Here is a 23,030-nt window from a genome sequence, read left to right as displayed (position 1 = left end):
GTCAACAGGAAGCAGTTTGGAATGAGGAAGTATTCATTGCTCTGGGGCTTCAATCTGCTACTACTTGCTATATAATTAGATAATTTACAGGGGCCCAACACTGGGCTGCAGTTTGCTAATCTGTGACAGGATGGCTTGGAACTAGATCAGGGTCTGTGGATAGGATCTGGATGGGCAGGGGCGGGGAGATGCAAACCCCACTAGTATTTGTAGCGACTATGACTCTGTCACCAATAGAAATCACTGTTTTTATGTCTCATTAAGAGTTGTTATAGACATCTCAATATATCATGTATGCTCAGCATTTTTTAAAGTGACAGCAGTTATTAGACCTGCAGCAGATCTTATTAATGCATCAATAACAAAGCACTCTACTATTATTATTATCATTACCCCTTTTTATTTTTTTTTTTAAGATTTTATTTAGCCTAAGATCAAGTCAGAGAATTATTAGCAAGGGAAGGAATGTTCTAGAACACTTCCATATCAACCTTCTTTTTAAAAAATTCTATTTATTCATGAGAGATAGAGAGACAGAGATAGAGAGAGAGAGGCAGAGACACAGGCAGGAGGAGAAGCAGGCTCCATGCAGGAAGCCTGATGCGGGACTCTATCTGGGGACCCCGGGATCACGATCCTGAGCCAAAGGCAGGAGCTCAACCACTGAACCAGCCAGGGGTCCCTTGATAACTCCTTTTTAAATGTAATTGGTTTTCTTTGTAATCCTATTTTTAAATATTTTATGCATTTGAAAACAGTATTCGAAGGAGAGGTCCATAGGTTTTATTTAGCCTGCCACAGGAGTCCATGGCACACAAAAAGTTGAGAACCCCTGAGTTAAATGATCTCTGAAGCTTATTTTTGCTTTTTTTACCCAGAAATCCGGGGGAAGGCTAAATCCAACTCACATCTTACAAAGTATAGTCACCATCCTACTGTGATAGGATTGTAAAAAAGAACACTTGAAGAACTTGATACATCTCTTGGAAAGCCAACCTAGAAAAACTTTGCATCCTCTTAATCCAGAGCTATTGTTAAATGCTGAGCTGTCCTGAGTGCCATACTTGTCAATAATAAAACCCTGTCCCTTAATTGTTTAGTATTTATTTACTGATGGTCTGGCAGATGTGTTCTATAAGCATTGCCAGGCCAGGCAAGAGTGTCACACAGAACTTGTTTGTCATGGGTATCCTGTTGCCCCCTCTTTCTATACTTTTCTCCTCTTTTCTTGGCTATTCTTCTTCCTAGCACCCACATTTTGTACAAGAACTCCCAACACTCAGAATTTCCTACCACCATCAAGGTCCCCAGGTGGAGACCTAACCTTCCTTCATCCTCTATCAATATGGAGTGATCATATTCCATATGGATCACGCTGTGTATGGATGATTGATGGTCATACTAAAACCATGAGAATTACTAATGCTTCTTGACAATTTAGTATGCCCCAGGCAGAGTTCTATGAACTCTCCATGTATGAAATAATTTGATTCTTACAAAAATCCCATTTTATAGATAGGGAAACTGAGCCGCACAGAAGGTAGTCAACTTCCCCAAGTTCCCACAGCAAGGAGGTAGTGGAATTGAGATTCAAACTCAAGTGTTTGGCTCCATTTCTGCACTTGTAGATACTGTGCTAAACTCCCATCATTTATTTATTTTTAAAGATTTTATTTATTTCCCCCATGACACACACACACACACACACACACACACACACACACACACACACAGAGGCAGAGACACAGGCAGTGGGACAGGCAGGCTCTATGCAGGGAGCCTGACATGGGACTCGATCCTGAGACCCCAGGATCACGCCCTAGGCTGAAGGGGGCGCTAAACCGCTGAGCAACCTGGCCTGCCCCTATCATTTATTTAATAAATTCCCTGTTTTTTGGATTGACATTTCTGTTGCTTACAGTTTTTCACTTCTAGAAAATTGCCTTCATGAATGTCTTTATACATAAATAACTTCTGGTTGTTTCTTTAAAGCAAATTCCTAAAAGTGAAACTACTAGGTTAAAATTTTTTAACCAAATTGCTTAATTATTCTACAAAAGATTACAGCAATTTGACCAGAACTGTATGATCATGTGGCTTCACATCATTGCCAATAAATATCATTGTTCTGTATTTTATTTTATTTTATTATTATTTTTTAATTTTTTTATTTATTTATGATAGTCACAGAGAGAGAGAGAGAGAGAGAGGCAGAGACACAGGCAGAGGAAGAAGCAGGCTCCATGCACCGGGAGCCCGATGTGGGACTTGATCCCAGGTCTCCAGGATCGTGCCCCGGGCCAAAGGCAGGCGCCAAACCGCTGCGCCACCCAGGGATCCCTGTTCTGTATTTTAAAATGTTTAGGGAACATCTGGGTGGCTCAGAAAGAGTCGGTTAAGCATCTCTTGATTTCAGCTCAGGTCATGATCTCAGGGTCGTGAGATCGAGCCCTGTGTTGGGCTCTGTCCTGGGCATGGAGCCCGCTTGGGATTCTTTCTCCTTATCCCCCTCCCCTTCCCCCCAAAAAAGCTTGCCAATCTGATGGACATCACATACTATCTCATTATAATTTGCACTATACAATGTAGCATTTATCATTTATTAATTGCTCATTTGTATTTCTTCTTTTGTGATTACTTGTTCCTCCCCTTTGACCATTTACATACAATTTTGCTTAGCGGCAGCTGGGTGGTTCAGTTGGTCAGGCCTCAACTCTTGGTTTTGGTCTGGGTCATGATCTCAGATTTATATGATCCAGCCTTGCGGCAGGCTCTGCACTCAGCAAGGACTTTGCTTTTCTGTCTCTCTCTGCTCCTCTCCCTGTTTGTGCATTCTCTCTCTAAAATAAATAAATAAATAATAAATAAATAAATAAATAAATAAATAAATAAATAAATCTTTAAAATAAATACATAAAATTTTGTGTAATTTTTACTTCCCAATAAATTCTTTTTTCTTTTAAAGATTTTTATTGGGATCCCTGGGTGGCTCAGCGGTTTGGCGCCTGCCTTTGGCCCAGGGCGTGATCTTGGAGTCCTGGGATCAAGTCCCACATCGGGTTCCCTGCATGGAGCCTGCTTCTCCCTCTGCCTGTGTCTTGGAGCCTAATGTGGGGCTCGATCCCAGAACTCCAGGATCACGCCCTGAGCCAAAGGCAGATGCTCAACTGCTAAGCCACCCAGGCATCCCCCACAATAAATTCTTAACATAGAGCTTTGGAAGTATTTACTAGGAAATAATACATGTTAATTCTTTGCTGAGCATGAGAACAACATGACGTTCTATTTTCCATGTTCTTCACATATCACTAGGGAGAGGGATACTACTTGCCTTTTGAGGTTGCCTTCCCTTGTTAGCCCCTACATCCAGTTAATGGGTCCATTTTACCCCTTGAGAAATCCAATCATTTCTCTCCATCTTTTCCGATACTTTAATTCCAGCAGCTCTATTATCAAACCTAGATAAGCAAACAACCATGCAATAGGTTTTCTCGCATCTAGTCTTGCCACACCTCCCTCGGGTTATGTGTTTCCTACACTACATCAAAAGATAATCCAAAAATACAAGCCTGAGCACATTCCCTTGATTAAATCTTTCAGTGGCGTCAGGTTTAAAGAAAACTTCCTTGGCATGGCTTGCAAGACCTTTCTGAATGAGCCTCATCTCTCTCGACTCCCCTCCAGTAGTCTCGACTGCCACCATCCTGAATTATTTGTAGTGTTCCCCAAAAATGTCATGCTCTGATTTCTGACCTTTTCTTTTCACACACTGTAGGGTAGGATCTGGTGGTCGCATGAGCCCTCTTCTGCCTAATGACTCCTTCCAGTCTGATTGAGTAGTGACAAATCAGAAGCAACTAAAATTGACTCATGGGTTCTTTGCAAATATAATCATGTTTACTGCCACCCTGAACAGTAATAACAGTTCTCAGTTCTCTAAATAAACAGTTTTATTTAGTAAAATAAATAAGGAGAAGACCGTGAAATGAATTATAAGATCTTTTTTGGCCAAATAGCAGTCAATTTGATATAGCAAAATAAAAAATCATAAGAATGATGAGATAATGCTGAGAAAAAAAGAGAGGAATGATAGGCATGATAAAAATTGTGCTGAGACGGGGATCCCTAGGTGGCTCAGCGGTTTAGCGCCCGCCTTTGGCCCAGGGCGTGATCCTGGAGTCTCGGGATCAAGTCCCAAGTCAGGCTCCCAGTATGGAGCCTGCTTCTCCCTCCTCTGGTGTCTCTGCCCCGCCCCCTCTCTTTTTCTATCATAAATAAATAAATCTTTAAAAAAAATTGTGCTGAGAAAAAGGAGTCCTTTAGTTGCAAATCAGATTCCTTGCTTAATATGCAATGTGCTCACCCTAAACTATGCTGGAAACAAAGAAATAATATTCTAGCTTCTCACAGGTTTGCATTCTGTTACGTTTACACTGATCAAAATCTGGGATACTTAAGTAGATTAAGATTTCAAAATCAAGCCTCTGCAGAAGAAGAGACAGATGATTTTTTTTTTTTTAAAGATTTTATTTATTTACTCATGAGAGACACAGAGAGAGAGGCAGAGACACAGGCAGAGGGAGAAGCAGGCTCCATTTAGGGAGCCCGATACGGGACTTGATCCCGGGACTCCAGGATCACACCCTGAGCCAAAGGCAGGTGCCAAATCCCTGAGCCACCCAGGGATCCCCGAGACAGATGATTAAAAAAAAATTCACTCTGGGGGCACCTAGGTGCTCAGTAGATTAAGCGTCCAACTCTTGGTTTTGGCTCAGGTCGTGATTTCTGTGTCCTGGGATCAAGTCCCACCTCAGGCTCTGTGCTCAGTGCACAGTCTGCTTGAGATTCTCTCTCCCTCTCCCTCTGCCCCTCCTGCTCGTCCTCTCATGTTCACTCTGTCTCTCTAAAAAAATAATAATAAATATTTTTTACAAATAAATAAAAATTCACTCTCTTCCTGGGTAGTTGCTTAACATATATTAAAGGAAAGGACTTTACCTGGATATTAGTTTTATCAAAAAGAAAGTGATTAAACAGACATAAACCTAAATAGCTTGCCACTTTCAAAAACTATTTTTGCTCTACTAGAGTAAGGCAAGAGCAATTCTTGCATATGGGAAGAAGAGGGAGTCAGTGTTCTAGGTCCTTGCTACTCGAAGTGTGGTCCATGGACCAGCTTGTTAGAAATGCAGGACCTCACGCTCCACTGCAGTCCTACTAAATCAGAGTTTGCCTTTTAATAAACTTGTAGGGGATGATTATCCACACATTATAGTTTAAGAAGCTCCACCTCAAGGAGCCTAGCACCTGACAATCACAACTGAACCATAGCCTGGCCAGCTGTGACCCTTTCAGATGCTTAGCTAGTGCCAGGGACAGAGATCTGTAATTTTCCAAGGCTCCATATCTCAAATCAGTAAGCTTTTTCGAAGGTTCTATAGAATGTATCCTGTACGGTCTCCTTTAAGATGCCTGACCCTAGTTCTCATAAATGCTGTAACTTTTTAAAAAAATTGACTCATATTGGGAAATAGGATGAGATTTGAGGCTCTTAAATGATATTATGATCAGAGAACTCAGTAAAACTTCAAGGTTCTTGATGGAACTATATGCCCAGTTCAATGACCAGCACATGGAAGGTAAAGTGGCATTTTACACTGAGCTGATTTTGACCCCCTAGCTCAGAGTAGTAATCTGATACTCTAAGCTAGATCATGTGGAAGTGTCCTTTCTCCCAAATTATCCAAAGCATGGTTTGGTCTATTTTTCCACATTCATTCATTTAAAACGACCTCTCTCTGTAGAAAGATGAGACAGAGAGACAGAGACAGACAAGAGACAGAGAAACAAAGCGAGGGAGAGAACGGCCAGGCATGAGAACATAATTCTCGTGCTGAGAACATAATTGAGAGCAAAAATTGACAAGGTCTCTATCCTCATGGAATGCTCAGTCCCCTCCAAATACTAAACCTGAGTCCTGCACCTGTAATCAATTCAGATATGAGGAAAAGTAGACCCAGCACCTACTTCTAGCAACGGTGGGGGTTGGGGCGGGGAAGCAGGAATGGAGCCACAGGGTGAGAGAGAATGTAGAAGGAAGGTATTAGGGGAAGACCAACTGACCTTTTACTGAGCTCTAACTTCTTTGAACTTTCTGTCCCTAGAAAACTCAACCTAATCACTGTCCAAGTTTCTGACTAACCAGTCCGAAATCCTCCTCCAGGAGATGCAATAAGAGTAGATGGAGAATGAGGAAGAAAGCAAAGGAGATATCCTTGTCCTAGAATATAAAGAGATTGCTACTTTGTGTGCTCTGTAAAAGACTAAGCCATTTCTTATACAGAAGAAATTAGTTCTCTGTATTGAGAATCTATCATGTGCCAGGCATTCTTCTAGACTCTTGGAACATATTGGTGAACAAAACAAAGACCAGAGCTCTCTTTACGTTTCTATCCTAGTGTTCTGCAAAAGATTCACAACAGCCATGTTTCAGTTTCAAAAAGGAAAGAAAACTTTTTTTATAATAATAATTATTATTATTATTAAAACCTAATAGAAACAGAAGAGGAAAGGAATCTACACATAGATGAAGGTAGGCAATAAATGAGAATAAGGCAGATTTACATCAAATTGGGTACTTACAGGGGATACCTGGATAACTTCAGTGGTTGAGCATCTGCCTTTGGCTCAGGTAGTGATCCTGGGGTTCTGGGATCGAGTCCCGCATCAGGCTCCCTGAGAGAGCCTGTTTCTTCCTCTGCCTATGTCTCTACCTCTCCCTCTGTATCTCTCATGAATAAAATAAAATATTAAAAAAAAATAGGTACTTCCAACATCCAACCTCATTAGCTGGGGAAGCCCTGCTGAAACAGCCAGGCTGGAGTCCTGATTGAGAGGCCTGGATGGAGCCTCAGATGAGACTTCCAACTGACCATACTCCTAAGGGCCATAGTTGTAGGGCAAATAATATGGTTTGAAATGAAACATCTGGAGGCAGCCCAGGTGGCTCAGTGGTTTAGTACTGCCTTCAGCCCAGGGCGTGATCCTGGAGACCTGGGATCGAGTCCCACATCAGGCTCCCTGCATGGGGCCTGCTTCTCCCTCTGCCTGTGTCTCTGCCTTTCTCTCTGTGTCTCTCATTAATAAATAAATAAAATCTTAAAAAAAAAATGAAACATCTATTTGCCTACACGCTGTTTGGAGGGAGAGCAAGGTTGTGTGTGTGTGTGTGTATTCTGAGGCAGAGCAAGTTTATTAGCATCCCTTTCCCCCCAACCCTCCAAGCATCCAGGTCTGGCGATCTTGGTCAGTTGGTTGGTTCAACCTGGAGGCCACTGGAGCTGTCGGCCCCCAAGTATGTGAATGTGCAGATGATACATATACTGTGTGCCCATCTTTCCATCATTGATCACAAGTCAGTATCCACCTCCCAGACTCTCAGCCTTTGCTGTCTTCTTGGTCACAAGGAGAAGGTGTCCTAGAAGCTGCTGGTCTTCTTCCATGTTATCATGTTTCTATATTTTTCAAGGAACCTGGGCTAAAAGACAGTGTCTGCTTCCCCTTCTGGATTCCATTCAGGGGCAGGGAGGGTGGGCAGCCCAGCCTGGAACAAGCAAGCAAGAGGGGATGTGAGACAAGATTTGTAGCTTTTGGTGTCCATACAGAATGGCCAGTTCTGCTGACCTGGAGGCCAGATAGTATGTTTTTTTAAAGATTTTATTTATTTGAGAGAAAGTGGAGAAGAGAGGGAGCATGCACAAGTCGGGGGGTAGGGGGTGGGCAGAAGGAGGAGAGAGAGAAAATCTCAAGCAAATTCCTCACTGGACAGGGAGCTGAAGCAGAGGCTCTATCCCAGGGCTCTGGTATCATGACCTGAACTGAAGGCAGACACTCAACTGACTGAGACACCAGGTGCCCTCAGATATTTTAAACAATTAGGCTCCTAAACTATTCACACAGCATGAGTCTTACAAACAATAGTCTTAGTCTGCCTGTGTACGTGCAGGTCCAGGTAGTCCAGGTGGTTGGTTATGCTGAACAAATCACAAAAACGTCTATCCATACAGAGCACCTAGCAAATGGGGATGGAGGGAATGCAGGCTTCGCCTGAAGAGAATGTTACGTTCATCTTCAAATTCCTGCCAAATATCTGGAAAGGAGGTTAGTCTCTCAGGATGGAACCCAGGGTTGGAGTTGTAAGGCAGTCCCAAGCAGCCAATGACATAGTCAAAGACATTATGTTGGAGTTCAGCTGCCATGCAGCGGGTCACAAGATAGAATTCTCCATATGGACGCTACAGGCTAGAGAGTGAACTCTGGGCCAGCTCCCTAGTCAGTTATGCCCATACTTTTGGCTCAGGCTCTCTGACAGGACACAATATGGGATAAGGTGTGTGAATCCAGATGATAAGATGGTTAGGATCACTATCATAGAAACCTGGGTTAATTTTTCTTCTTGTTTCCTGTATTTTAATTTTTTAAAAAAGATTTTATTCATTTATTCATGAGAGACACAGAAAGAGAGACAGAGACACAGGCAGAAAGAGAAGCAGGATCCATGCAAGGAGCCCAATGTGGGACCCGGGAATCTGGGATCACGCTCTGAGCCAAAGGCAGATGCTCAACCGCTGAGGCACCTAGGCGTCACTGTATTTTTAATTTTTAAAATAGCCCCAATAATATTTATTTTGAAAAAAAAAAAACCTGGGAAATAAAGATAACTAATAAGCAAAACATTCACCTATAATCCCATCTTCCATAAATTACTAGCATCATTTTGTCATATATCTTACCTTTCCAGATATTTTCTGATGTGTGTCTGGGGATATAATAATATGTACATATTCTCAAAATAGGGACGCCTGGGTGGCTTAGTGGTTTGGTGCCTGCCTTTGGCCCAGGGTGTGATCCTGGAGTCCCATGATGGAGTCCCACATTGGGCTCCCTACATGGAGCCTGCTTCTCCCTCTGCCTGTGTCTCTGCCTCTCTCTTTCTCTGTGTCTCTCATGAATAAATAAGTAAAATCTTCTTAAAAAATTAAAAAATAAATTCTCTATTACTTGAGCAAATGTACACTAGATGAGTACAATGAGTATATATAATCAAGATACAATTTTATTTCGTATCCTTCAGAAGTTAACTTTAAAATTTATTCTGAGAGAATTTGCATAACTCACCCATGTTAAACAGGAAGGTCTTTTATGGAAATGTACAATGATCTGGAAGTCCAGCTTTAGTTCTGTGGTTCAGCATAGGCATTGAAACTGAGAAGAATATACTCATATATTCTGACCTTAAATAGTTTTTCAAAATCAAATTTAGAACTTTATATTGATTCTAGTGGTATGATTCGGGGGATAAGGATATTTGTTGGTGTGAGCCTTTCAAGTGCTGATTCTCTGTAAGCACTAGAATAATTTATGTCCCCTTCATTACCAAAATCCAACTCCAAAGAATGAGAGGTTTTTTCCCTTGGATGGTCTCCATCACTAGCCATCTACTGTGCATCAAAAGTGAAACTTAGAATAATTCTGCTACTATGCTGGAAGCCAACTGACAAAGAAAGTCTGTGTATTTGAACTGCTTTCATCTGTTGGGCAAGCCACAATCTCTCTGTGCTTCACTTTTCACCTATGACTAAGTAGGGGAATAAATCTAGGAATTCTTTAGAAATCTTTAGAATTCTTCCAATTCTAAAACAATTTGATATTTAAAAAATGGCATTTACCTATGGCCCAAAGTTTAAAATGTCAGAGTTTTTCACGGGCAAGTGCTAAAGAGTACATGCATTGCAAAATTAACAACCTGGTTAACTGTCAGCTTTTCTAACCATAGTATTAAGGCTATTTACTTATATTCTGAAGGTGAATTGTCAAATCCTTGTGCAGTTTAATAAAATAGAATTATGGCTTAAGCATAGAAAGTATAAAAATATATTCTATTGGTCAAATAAATATGTTACTGTGTCTCCAAAGATGTCAAAAGCCTTGAAAGTAACGTGTGAATTTGCTTTATTTTGAAGATATTTTGCATTAGATATCCTGTTTTCCTAAACTGGAAAACCTGGATGATAAGAAAATCCTTTCTTCGGTTGCTTCCAAAGGAATTTTTTAAAAGATTTATTTATTTATTTATTTATTTATTTATTTATTTATTTATTTATTTGAGAGAGAAAGAGAGAGAGAGTGCGAGCGGGGTGGGGGTGGGGGGAGCAGAGGGAAAGGAAGAAGGAGAGAAGCAGGCGCCTGGCTGAGCGCAGAGCCATGACTTAGGGCTCCACCTTATGACCCTGAGATCACGCACAACCTGAGTCAAAATCAAGTCAGGCACTTAACTGACTAAGCCATCCAGGTTCCCAAAGGAATTTACGATTATTATAATCTTAAAACCAGATACAGAGTTCAGTTCAATTAGCAAAGTACTTAGTTAATGATTAGTGTTTATATTCTTAAGGTTTAGTTATATTTAAGTTTATGGGTGTGGAAGAAGCTGGGCTAATTTCCTACCACGAAAATATCATTAGAAGGTGCAATTAACTTTAAGTGCAAAAGAAATAAGATAAGAAAATCTGTTGCCCATTTTACCTGGATACTTTCAAGTCCATGATATCTTATCTATTCTAGGACTTCAGACTTACACACTAATTTAAATTTCAGATAAATGATGCACAACTTCATTGACTGGATTAAAAGTTCAGCAGAAGCAAATCTACATAAGCTTGGTTCTTGGTAGGAAACGAAAGAAAAGATATTCTTCCATATGTAAAGAATAACATTTGGGACACTTGAGACTTGCTCGATGGTGCAGCATTTGATCAGTTTTGCTTAATATTCCATGAGTACCTTGAAAGTTCTTTTTCTCCAACTCCCATAAAATCTTTTTAATGAGTTCAATGAAATACTGAAATTGCAACACTACATATATACTTTGTCAAAAGGCATTTTGGTATGTTTCTCTAAAATTGCACCAAGCAAATAACCTATGTATATTTTAGTATTTTGTAAGCAATGTTCTCTTGAATAGAAACACAGCAGTAAAGTGATAAGACCTTGCAAACTATCTGATTCTTAAGAATTACCTGGAAAACCCAACAGAAAAAAGGGCAAAGACTAGAAACATAATAGTTCACAGAAAAGGAAATAAAAATTTCTCTTAGGTGTATAATATTCAATCTCAGCCAAAGTAAAAAAATGCAAATCAAAATTATGAAATATCATTTTTACCTATTAGAAAGATAAATATCAAAAGTTTTATAATGCATTTGGTGAGAATATAGGCATGCCTCTACATTTCTGGTGGGAATATAAATTGATGTAACTTGTATGGGGGATGTGATGCAATAAGTCTATCTCTAGGAATTTATAATATAGAAATACTCATAGATGTGTGAACCACCCAGGCATCCCAAAAACAATACCATTTATAACAGAATCAAAGCATATCAAATACCTAGCAATAAAAAAACATGTGTGATGCCTCAATACAGAAAACCTAAAAACATTTTTAGAGAAATTGAAAATGACATAAATAAATGGAAGGATGTACTAGGTCAATGTATTAGAAGATTCAAAATAAGTAAAGATGTCATTTCTAAGTTTATCTATGGTCAATTTAATTTCAATCACAATTGCAGTGAATTAATTTTTGTGGAATTGACAAATAGATTCAAGAGTGTAAGGCACAGAATATGTCAAGGGTAAAGAGTAACCATGACATTCCTGAGAAAGAAAAATGTGTGAGGACATACTCTACTGGATATTAAGATATATTATAAATCTACAGTAACCAATACAGTGTGATATTGGCCAAACTAATGACAAATAGACCAATGGAACAGAACAGAGTCCATATATAGACATATAATTTATGACAAAAGTATCAATACAAATGTGGAATTTATGGTGCTGAATTGATTGGATTTTTTTTACAAAAAGGGAGAAAAGAGAGTTAGTTCCCATCTCACAAAAACAAAAATCAATTCCAGGTGGACTGTGGCTCTGAATGTAAAAGATAGGCATAAGAAAGAGAAAGCCCAGAGATAGATCCAAAAAGAGGGTGAGAGAGAAATCACTTTTCATTTTCAAATATTTTTAATTTTGTCACTGCAATAGAGCTGTGGTACCCTGTTACGGCATATCTAAGGGACACTGAGACATGGTGGCCCATAGTAACTGGTTCTTTGAAGAGATCTACACTCCATTCTTAAAATGCAGATCCAAATCTGGCAAAGACACTGTAAAAAACCATTTCAAATTAAGTTCCATCTATGATAAAGAACATGGGGACAAGAAGCTCCACTGAACTGTGAATCCTAGGTTTACTATTCTCAGTCATACCCTGACACAATCCAATCCCAAATGGGTCATTTCCAACTGCTTCCAACACCTTGGGTCCCTACTGCATTAAGGATATCTCTCCGTTCCTCATGAGTCTGGACTGTTCTGCTCAAAAACAAAACAAAAACAAACAAAACACCCCAACTCTTTGCAAATCCTTCTCCCTCCTGATAAATCTGTTGATTCTCCTCGAATCACCAATATATTTTTCAAAACTTCGAAGATGAGTACATGTCCAAGATACTCATGAATGACATTATTAGAATGAGTGTCAGTGACTATGTACTTCTGAACTCATCTAAATATAGAATTTCTGATTCATCAGAATTTTAGATTAACATCAGCGGACACAAAAAGTCTTATTTCATTAATCTGTATACTACTACTGTAATTATAGTATTCATTAACAACAACATTTTATTACTAGCTACACTTCCTTGTATAACATACATTTCTTGTAGCTGGTGTCAGTAGTTATTAAAATACATCTTGTTTTATTCCAATGTCACTAAAAGCAACCCTAACAATGCTGCTCTTGAGCACCTGTGTGGCTGGGTGGTTGAGTGTCTGCCTTTGGCTCAGGTCATGGTCCCAGGTTCTGAGATGGAGTCCTGCATCAGGTTCCCCGCAGGGAGCCTGCTTACTCTCTGCCTATGTCTCTGCCTCTTCCTCTGTGTTTCTCATGAATAAATAAATAAAATATTTAAAACAAGACAAACAATGCTGCTCTTTGTAGATAGAGCACCTAATGAATTTAGTGATCAAACTCAAGAGATAGGCACAGAGGTTGCTATGTCAAAATGTTTTAGTAGTTATCAGCAGGCCTGTCCTTGAAATAACTAAAAAGTATTCTTAGATACTTCTGTGTAGTCTATTAAGTTCAAAATGGGCATGAGGTATTTATCATAGTACATTGTTAAAATTCTAAGATTCTGAGACAGAAAAAGTTAATTGCTCAAAAAGCCAAGTAAGTTTATAGCATTGTCACTACTTTTGCTACCAATATTTATGAAATAACAGGTATTAATTTCACTCTATCATGGAATGTGTGAATTCGCTCATTGTAGGAATATGTGAAAACCACATCCACTTGAATTTAGGGGAAACATTAAGAATTATGGAGGAGATAATCCCTGTTAGTAGCAATGGACTGGTATGTTGGCAGTATCTTTCTCTCACACGTCCTCTTAGGAACAGATGAAATCTTATTCCTCCAGGCTCTAAGTAAGCCAGCAGCTGGTGCTTGTTTCTCTCACCAAATCCTACTGGGAATGGGCTCCCAGCCAACATCCCTCATACCCCTCATCCTCACTTTTCCCAGGGCAGTCCCAAGCCTTGCAGTTGTGAATAAGCTTGGAATCAAACTATCACTTCTTTTCCTGCATAAGAGGAATAAGGAGTAAGAAAATAAGTAATGTTAACATTAAATTTCATTCATTTCAGGATTATAGATTGAAATAATCAACTTAAATGTAAAAGCTAACCAAAAACTCTTAGAAGAAAACATAAGAGTACATTTTTATGACCTTAGATCTAGGCAATTGTTTCTTAGATATAACATCAAGAGCACAAGCAACAAAAGAAAACATAGATTAAAAATTTGACTTCAGAGACACCTGGGTGGCTCAGCGGTTGAGCGTCTGCCTTTGGCTCAGGGCATGATCCCAGGATTCGGGATCGAGTCCCACATCGGGCTCCTTGCATGGGGCCTGCTTCTCCCTCTGCCTGTGTCTCTGTCTCTCTCTCATTGTCTCTCATGAATAAATAAATAAAATCTTTTAAAAAAATTGACTTCATAAAAAAATTTTTTTTAAAGATTTTATTTATTTATTTATGAGAGAGAGAGAAAGGCAGAGACACAGGCAGAGGGAGAAGCAGACTCCTTGTGGGGAGCCCAATGTGGGACTCAATCCCAGGACCCCAGGATCACAACCTGAGCCAAAGGTAGATGCTCGACCACTGAGCCACCCAGGTGCCCCAACTTCATCAAAATTAAAAACTGTGCTTCAAAGGACACCATTAGGAAAGAGAAAAGACAACCCATTGAATGAGAAAAAATGTTTGCAAATCACATTATCTGAAAAGGGATTTGTATCTGGAATATTTTAAGAAATATATAAATATATAAAGAACTCATAACTCAACAATAAAAAGATAATCTCATTAAAAATGGATAAAGGGGGGCAGCCTGGGTGGTTCAGCGGTTTAGCACTGCCTTCAGCCTGGGACGTGATCCTGGAGACCCAGGATCGAGTCCCATGTCGGGTTCCTTGCGGGAAGCAAGGAACTTCTCCCTCTGCCTGTGTCTCTGCCTCTCTCTGTCTCTCATGAATAAATAAATAAAATCTTTTTAAAAAATGGATAAAGGATTTGAGTAAATATCTCTCCAAAGAAAATATACAAATGGCCAATAAGTACATGAAAAAATGCTCAACATCATTAATCATGAAGGAAATAAAAATCAAAATTATAATGAAATACCACCTTATTCCCACTAGCATTATTGTAATAAACAGAAAATTACAAGTGTTGACAAGGATGTGGAGTGGTACTGCTCCCATACACTGCTGTTGGGAATACACAATGGTATAGCTGCTCTAACAAATAGTTTGGCAGTTCCTCAAAAAGTTAGACATAGAGCTACAATGTGATCCACTAATTCGACTCCTAGGTATTTATCAGGAAAATTGAAATCATGTATCTATATAAAAATGTGTATACAAAAAATGTGTATTCAAATGTTTATAGCAGCATTGATAATAGGTAAAAATTGGAATTAACCTGATGTCTATCTACAGATGAATAAACAAAATGTGTTACATTTACAATGAAATATTACTTGACTATCAAAAGGAAGGAAGTACCAATACATGCTACAGCACAGATTAAATTTCGAAAACATCATGCTGAAAGAAACCAGACATAAAAGGCCACATTTTGCATGATTCCACTTATGTGAAATGTGCAAAATAGGCAAATCCATAGAGCAGATTAGTGGTTGCTATGGGTTGCTGGGGAGGGAAATGGGAACGACTGTTAATGTATACGGGGTTTCTCTTTGGGATTATGAAAATGTTCTAGAAATTAGATAGTGCTGATGACTGTACAACTTTGTGAATATACTAAAAACCACTGAATTCTACACTTTGAAAAGGTGAATTTTACAGTATGTGAATTACAGCCAACAAGGCTGCCATAAAAAAATCAATATCCCCCCATTAAAATAAAAGATTTAAAAAATCAATAAGGCTTAATCTTTTAAAAAGAATAAAGAAACTCTATTATCTGATGTTATTGAAGAAGGTAGGACAGTTAATTAAAAAGTAAACCATAGAGATCCCTGGGTGGCGCAGCGGTTTGGCGCCTGCCTTTGGCCCAGGGCGCGATCCTGGAGACCCGGGATCGAATCCCACGTCGGGCTCCCGGTGCATGGAGCCTGCTTCTCCCTCTGCCTGTGTCTCTGCCTCTCTCTCTCTCTCTCTGTGACTATCATAAATAAATAAAAATTTAAAAAAAAATTTAAAAAAAAAGTAAACCATAAAGATATATATAAAGATATATATAATCTGTAAACATTTTATTCTAACTTAAAATACAGAAGGTACATTCATTTAACCATCTTTGATATAAGGCTAATGTCTTTTTCTCTAGGTTTGAGTTTGTTGATTAGTGCCCTCTGTCATCTTTCTGGCATAAGCCCTACTCCCTGGATATAAAGCAGACCAGGATTCAAACACACAGAAGAAATCTAATTTCTTACAAATTTTTGCCAATTCTCCCTTTTTTCAGACATCCTGCACAAATTCAGATACTCTTGGCCTTACTCCTCTCTTATTCCAGCCACCGTTACCTACTCTGTTCTGTGTGGATTCTGCAAACTTCATGGCAGCACAACCTGCCAGTGCTAGGACCTAAACTCTTATCATATTGCTGAGTTCCCCTTGCTTCCTGCCCTTTGATGTCAAGGTGAATTCTGTCTTGTTTAATTTGGAAATTCAGGGGAGTTATGTCTGAACATTTGAAGAGGGGCAGATTAGAGCTGAGGATAAAGTCTTCCCCCTTTCTCACTAACCTGTCCCTGCCATACTGCTCTGAGGTGCAGTTTATGTGGCTTCTCCACGGCTCGTCTATGTTGAAGCATTTAGTTGTACTTAGTGGTCCAGGTATAATGATCAGTAATGTTTCCTTTCACTCTCAAAAGTGTCTGTATACCACATGATACTCTTTGTAGAAAACCCAAAAGACCACCAAAAAATTGCTAGAACTGATAGAGGAATTCAGCAAAGTGGCAGGATATAAAATTAACACACAGAAATCTGTTACATTTCTATACACCAACAACGAAGAAGCAGAAAGAGAAATCAAGGAATGGATCCTGCTCACAATTACACCAAAAACCATAAGATACCTAGGAATAAATGACCAAAGTAAAAGATCTGTACTCTGAAAACTAGAGAACACTCATGAAAGAAATTGAGGAAGACACAAAGAAATGGAAAAATGTTCCACAGATTGGAAGAACAAATATTGTTAAAATGTCTATGCTACCCAAAGCAATCTACACATTTAATGCAATCTCTATCAAAATAGTACCAGCATTTTTCACAGAGTTGGAACAAACAATTCTAAAATTTGTATGGAACCAGAAAAGACTCTGAGTAACTGAAGGAATATTGAAAAAGAAAACTAAAGCTGGAGGCATCACAATTCTGGATTTCAGGCTGTATTACAAAGCTGTGATCATCAAGACAATATGGTACTGGCACAAAAATAGACACATAGATCAATGGAACAGAATACAGAACCCAGAAATGGCCCCTCAATTCTATGGTCAAAGTAGGAAAGAAAATCTAATGGAAAAGAGAGTCTCTTCAGAAAATAGAGTTGGGAAAAATTGGGCAGCCAAAGTGGCAGAGGCAACCAAGACTTTCTGGCAGAAATTGATATGGAAACCATAGGACCAGGAATACAGATGGTAAGGGAAACCAAGACAAACTGAATAAGTGACATTTGGGACTTTATATTAGATGTAGTAGTGGTCTCAAGGACCTCTGAGTTCACGATACAGTGTCAGCATATTTTGAAGCAGAAATTATGTAATAACTGAGGTTTAGATGTGGGATAAGTTGGAGCTGGAAATGCTTTAACTTTCACTGATTTTGCTTTCTAAAGAGAGAAAGAGATTATAGACAGGAAAATTAAGTATTAGAATGGCTTTTAAATTGTTAATTCTTTTACATGCTTTAACCAGTCTTGTTTCTCTTACAGATAAAGCTTGAAAAGTTGTGCTGTTGGAGTTTGTGATTTTTTTTTCTTAAAGATTTTATTTATTTATTCATGAGACACACACACACACACACACACACACACACACAGAGGCAGAGACACAGGCAGAGGGAGAAGCAGGCTCTACACAGGGAGCCTGACATGGGACTCGATCCTGGGTCCCCAGGATCACGCTTCAGGCCGAGGCGACGCTAAACCGCTGAGCTACCCAGGCTGCCCAGTTTGTGATTTTTCAAAGAAAAAATGTTCAAAATAGACTTCAGAAATGATTGTCTACTTGAGCAGATGTCCTCTTTTTTTTTTATATATTTTTATTTTATTTATTAATGATAGTCACACACACACACACAGAGAGAGAGAGAGAGAGAGGCGGAGACACAGGCAGAGGGAGAAGCAGGCTCCATGCACCGGGAGCCCGACGTGGGATTCGATCCCGGGTCTCCAGGATCGCGCCCTGGGCCAAAGGCAGGTGCTAAACCGCAGCGCCACCCAGGGATCTCGAGCAGATGTCCTCTTAAAAGAAAAAGAAAAATCTTTAATTGAGCCTTGAAACTTTTACTGGAAAAAAGAATTGATAAAGAATTTATTGATAAATCATTTTCTTTTGAAAATTTCATTTGAGAGATCAATTTATGGATGCATATTATCTGAGCAGGTACAGGGTCTTCCATTTCACTCATTTCACTGGTTGTCATCTTTATGAATTTAGCAAACTATTAGGTTTCATCACTTCTGCGGCAATCCACCAAAGTTTCAAAGTGTATTGAACTAAATGGGTTCAGGCAGGTCACTGGGATCACAATAGGTATAAACTGACTTTCTAAGTCAGATATAATTTTATTTAGTATATGAACTCTCTTGGCTAAGATAAGACAGGGAGAGGCTGGCAACATGCCCAGAGCTTCTCCAAGGTTATAAGTCCTAACTTGCTAAATTCTGTTAATATGAGAATGAAATATTTGGCAAATGGTCCAAAAATGTCTGGAAATTATTTATAAAGGAAGAAAGTCATCTAAATGTAATGAACTTGAAACAATTAATGTGTACCACAGTACAAATGTAATGGTAAATTTTATGAATTCATTATTGTGGAAATGACACACATGAAAAAGTGGAAATGCAAAAACTGACTTAAAATATTAGATAAGGGATCCCTGGGTGGCGCAGCAGTTTGGCGCCTGCCTTTGGCCCAGGGCGCGATCCTGGAGACCTGGGGATCGAATCTCACGTCGGGCTCCTGGTACATGGAGCCTGCTTCTCCCTCTGTCTGTGTCTCTGCCTCTCTCTCTCTCTCTCTCTCTGTGACTATCATAAATAAATTAAAAAAAAAAAATCTAAAAAAAAAAAAATTAGATAAATTTGGGCAGCCCCGATGGCCCAGTGGTTTGGCGCCACCTTCAGCCTGGGGTATGATCCTGGAGACCAGGGATTCCTGTGTGGAGCCTGCTTCTCCCTCTGCCTGTGTCTCTGCCTCTCTCTCTGTGTCTGTCATGAATAAATAAAATAAAATCTTTTAAAAATTTTTTAAATAAATTTAGAAGTACCGGGGTACCTGGGTGGCTTAGTCAGTTAAGTGTCTGCCTTTGGCTTTGGTCATGATCCTGGAGTCCTGGGATTGAGCCCCTTACCAGGTTCCCTGCTCAGCAGAAAGCCTGCTTTTCCCTCTCCCTCTCTGCCTGCCACGCCCCCCTGCTTATGCTCCCTTTCTGCCAAGTGAATAAAATTTTAAAACAAGAAAAGAAAATTTAGAAAATCCACTTGATAGTGGATTTATCCCAAGAATTCAAGATTGGTTTAGCATTAAAAAAAAAATCAGTGTAACTTACCATATTAACAGACTAAAAACCATATGATCATCTCAATAGATGCAGAATGAGTATTTGACAGATTCCACATCTATATCCAATAAAAACCTCAGAAAACTAGTAATAGTAAGGAACTTCTTCAAATTGATAAGGAGCACCTATGAACAACTTACAGTTAATATCATACTTAATGGTGAAAGACGTAATAGTATCCCCTTTGCATTGGATATCCATATAGAAAAAAAGAACTCTGATCCATATTTCACACCATATAACCTAAGCTAACTCTCTAAAATTAAAAACACTGACCATAACAAGTGTTAGCAAGGATATAGAGCACCTGGAACTCGCATGTACTGATGATGGGATGATAGGAACATAAAATGGCATAGCCATTTTGGAAATTTCTTTAAAAATTAAGCATAGGGACACCTGGGTGGCTCAGTTGGTTAAGTATCTGCTTGGTTTTGGTTCAGGTCATGATCTTGTGGGTCATGGGATTGAGCTCTGTGTTAAGCTCTGCGCTCAGTGTGGAGTCTGCTTCAGATTTTCTGCCTCTCCTTCTCCCCCTGCTCATACACACGCTCTCTCTCTCAAATAAGTAAGTAAAATCTTAAAAAAAAAGTAAGGATAATCTAACATATGACCCAGCCATTTCCTCCTTGGTATTTTCCAACGGAATAAAGCAAATGTCATACAAAGAATTTGTACTATGTGTTCATAGTAGCTTTGTTTGTAGTAGCCAAAGATTGGAAACTACCCAAATGTACATCAGCAGGTAAATGTATAAACAAATTGTGGGTTATAACCATACAATGGAATACTATTAAGCAATAGAAAGGAATGAACTGTAATACAGATGGATCGCAAAATAATCATACTGAATGAAAGCCAGGAAAAAAAAAAAAAGAGTACTTACTGTGTGGGCCCATTTATATAAAACTCCAGAAAATGCAAACCAATCTAAAGCAACAGATACAGATTAGTGGCTGCTTTGGGAAGATAGGAGAGAGAAGCAAAGGTTATTACAAAGAACCAAGAGGAAACGTTTTGAGGATGAGGAATGTATTTAATATCTTAATTGTGATGATAGTTTCATGGCTGTATACACGTCAAAACTTACCAGATTGTGCAATTTAAATATGTGCAGTTTGTTTTATGTCCACTATACCTCAAAAACTGTTAAGAAATGTAAAATTTACACATTACTAGTTTAGATGAGGCTTGTACTATGGTTCCCCACCCTTCCCAAAACACAGCACATATTTTCTGTAAGATGAACACAGTTTTTAGGACTATAAAATTAATTTAAATTAAAAAATTTATCCATGGCATATAAACACATGCAAATGTGCTTATCATCAATAGTTAATAAGGAAATATAAATTAAAGCCACAGTGAGGGACACCTGGGTGGCTCAGTGGTTGAACATCTGCCTTCAGCTCAGGGCATGATCCTGGGGTCCCTACATGAAGCCTGATTCTCCCTCTGCCTATGTCTCTGCTTCTCTCTCTGTGTATCTCTCATGAATAAACAAATAAATAAAATCTTAAAAAAAAAAAACACTTCAATATCCAATATAGTTGTTGGGGAAAATGATAAAGTTTATTTAATATTAATATGGTTTCATACTACAGCAAGAATTCATCTGATTGGGGCACATGGGTAGCTCATTCTGGGAAGCATCTGGCTCTTGGTTTCAGCTCAGGTCATAATCTCAGGGTCCTGGGATTAAGCCCATGTCTGAGTTCAGTGAGGAGTCTGCTTGAGGATTCTCTCCCTCTGTACCACCCTCAACCGTGCTTGCAAGTGTGTGTGCTCCCTCTTAAATAAATAAACAAACAAACAAACAAGTCTTTAAAAAAACATTCATCTGATTTACAAATAACATGAACTTCTAATCTTTAAAAGAAAAATCCCATTTTCTGTTTTATTACAATGTTTTACGGAGCTTCTGTCTGGTGCCATCCTGTCCAGCTCCAGTAAGTCATTCTAACATGTACTATTAGCAACCCAGGTTTGTTCTCTATTAGTCTCCACTAAAGGAAACAGAGCTCCTTGATGACAATTTATTCTATATTTGAGAAAGAATAACTCAAGCTGAGTTTTGAGTTATCTTAATTATTATCATGAAGAAAGAATGTTTTTAGCAGTTCCTGGTGGGGGTGAGATTAAAAAAGATAAAGAGGGTAACTTGACAAGAGGGCTGCTAGGGGCAAGTAGAAACAATCTAAGCAACAACTAGGAAAGATTTTACATTCATCATAAATGTTAAGATTAGAAAGACTAACAACCACAAGTATTGGAGAAAATGTGAAGCAACTGGAAGTTTCACACATTGTTGCAGGCATGTAAAATGACATGATCCTTTTGAAAAAGGGTCTGGTAGGACCCTTATTAAGCTAAACATATGTCTACCGTAGGACCCAACAATTCCATCCTTAGATATTTACCCAAGAGGAATAGACATATGTTCACAAAAAGTATATCCAAGATGTTCTGAGCACTTTTTTCATAAAAGAAAGAAAGAAAGAAAGAAAGAAAGAAAGAAAGAAAGAGAAAGAAAGAAAGAAAAAGAAAGAAAGAAAGAAAGAAAGAAAGAAAGAAAGAAAGAAAGAAAGAAAGAAAGAGAAAGAAAGAAAGAAAGAGAAAGAAAGAAAGAAAAAAGCAAGCAGAAACAGCCCAGGTGTCCATCAGCAGGAAAATGGAAAAAACAAACTGGCACATTCATACAAAAGACTACTCAGCAATAAAAAGGAATGAATCACTGGTACATGTGACATGAATTAACTTCAAAAACATGCTGAATGAAGGAAGCATTTTGTTTTTTATGATTTCATTCATATAAAGTTTTAGAATGGGCAAATTTAATCTGTGAGGCAAAATAATCAGAACAGTAGTTAACACCTGATAGGTGAGGTAGGGATTGACTCTGAAGGAACATGAGGAAACTTTCTGGAATGACTGCTGTGTTTTTAATTTTGAAAAGGTTTTGGGTTACACAGATGAATGCATTTGCAAAAACTCAGCAAGCTTATTTTTAACTTTTGTGCATTTCATTGTATGTAAGTGTATAAAAAAATTTTTTTTAATTAAAAAAAAAAAATTTTTTTAAACTAAACATTAGGGCAGCTCAGGTGTCGTCTTCAGCCCAGGGGCTGATCCTGGAGACTAGGGATCAAGTCCTGTATCGGGTTCCCTGCATGGAGCCTGTTTCTCCGCCTCTCTCTCTCTCTCTCTGTGTGTGTCTCTCATGAATAAATAAATAAAATCTTAAAAAAAAAAAAAAAAACCTAAAACTAAACATTAAACTCTACTTACATGCATGTTGAATTATTGGGGGAAGCATGCTGATGTCTGCAATTTACTTTGAAATACATCATAGGGGCAGCCCAGGTGGCTCAGTGGTTTAACACCTGCCTTCGGCCCAGGGCATGATCCTGGAGTCCTGGGATCGAGTCCCACATCGGGCTCCCTGCATGGAGCCTGCTTTTCCCTCTGCCTGTGTCTCTGCCTTTCTCTCTCTGTGTCTCTCATGAATAAATAAATAAAAAATATATATAAAAAGAAATGCATCATAAAAGTAACATGGAGAGATGAGTA

The 23,030-nt window shown here is 38.8% G+C and overlaps 1 protein-coding gene across 3 annotated transcripts in view; it reads right to left on the bottom strand.

Moving 5' to 3' along the window:
* Positions 1-2,586: 2,586 nt before the first annotated feature.
* Positions 2,587-23,030, bottom strand: part of DCAF17 (DDB1 and CUL4 associated factor 17) — a 57,804-nt gene continuing 37,360 nt past the window's right edge. For 2 of the 3 annotated variants that reach the window (XM_072751918.1, XM_072751920.1), the window contains one exon: positions 2,587-2,840. In XM_072751918.1, the coding sequence (XP_072608019.1) occupies positions 2,733-2,840 (108 nt within the window). In that variant the 3' untranslated portion in view covers positions 2,587-2,732. Of the gene's footprint in view, positions 2,841-7,394; positions 7,604-23,030 lie in introns of those variants that run through there. The other variant, XM_072751919.1, reaches the window with a different exon arrangement.

This window comes from Vulpes vulpes, chromosome 3 (assembly GCF_048418805.1).
Source record: "Vulpes vulpes isolate BD-2025 chromosome 3, VulVul3, whole genome shotgun sequence".
NCBI classification, from domain to species: Eukaryota; Metazoa; Chordata; class Mammalia; order Carnivora; family Canidae; genus Vulpes; species Vulpes vulpes.
This window is presented reverse-complemented; position numbering and strand designations above follow the sequence as displayed.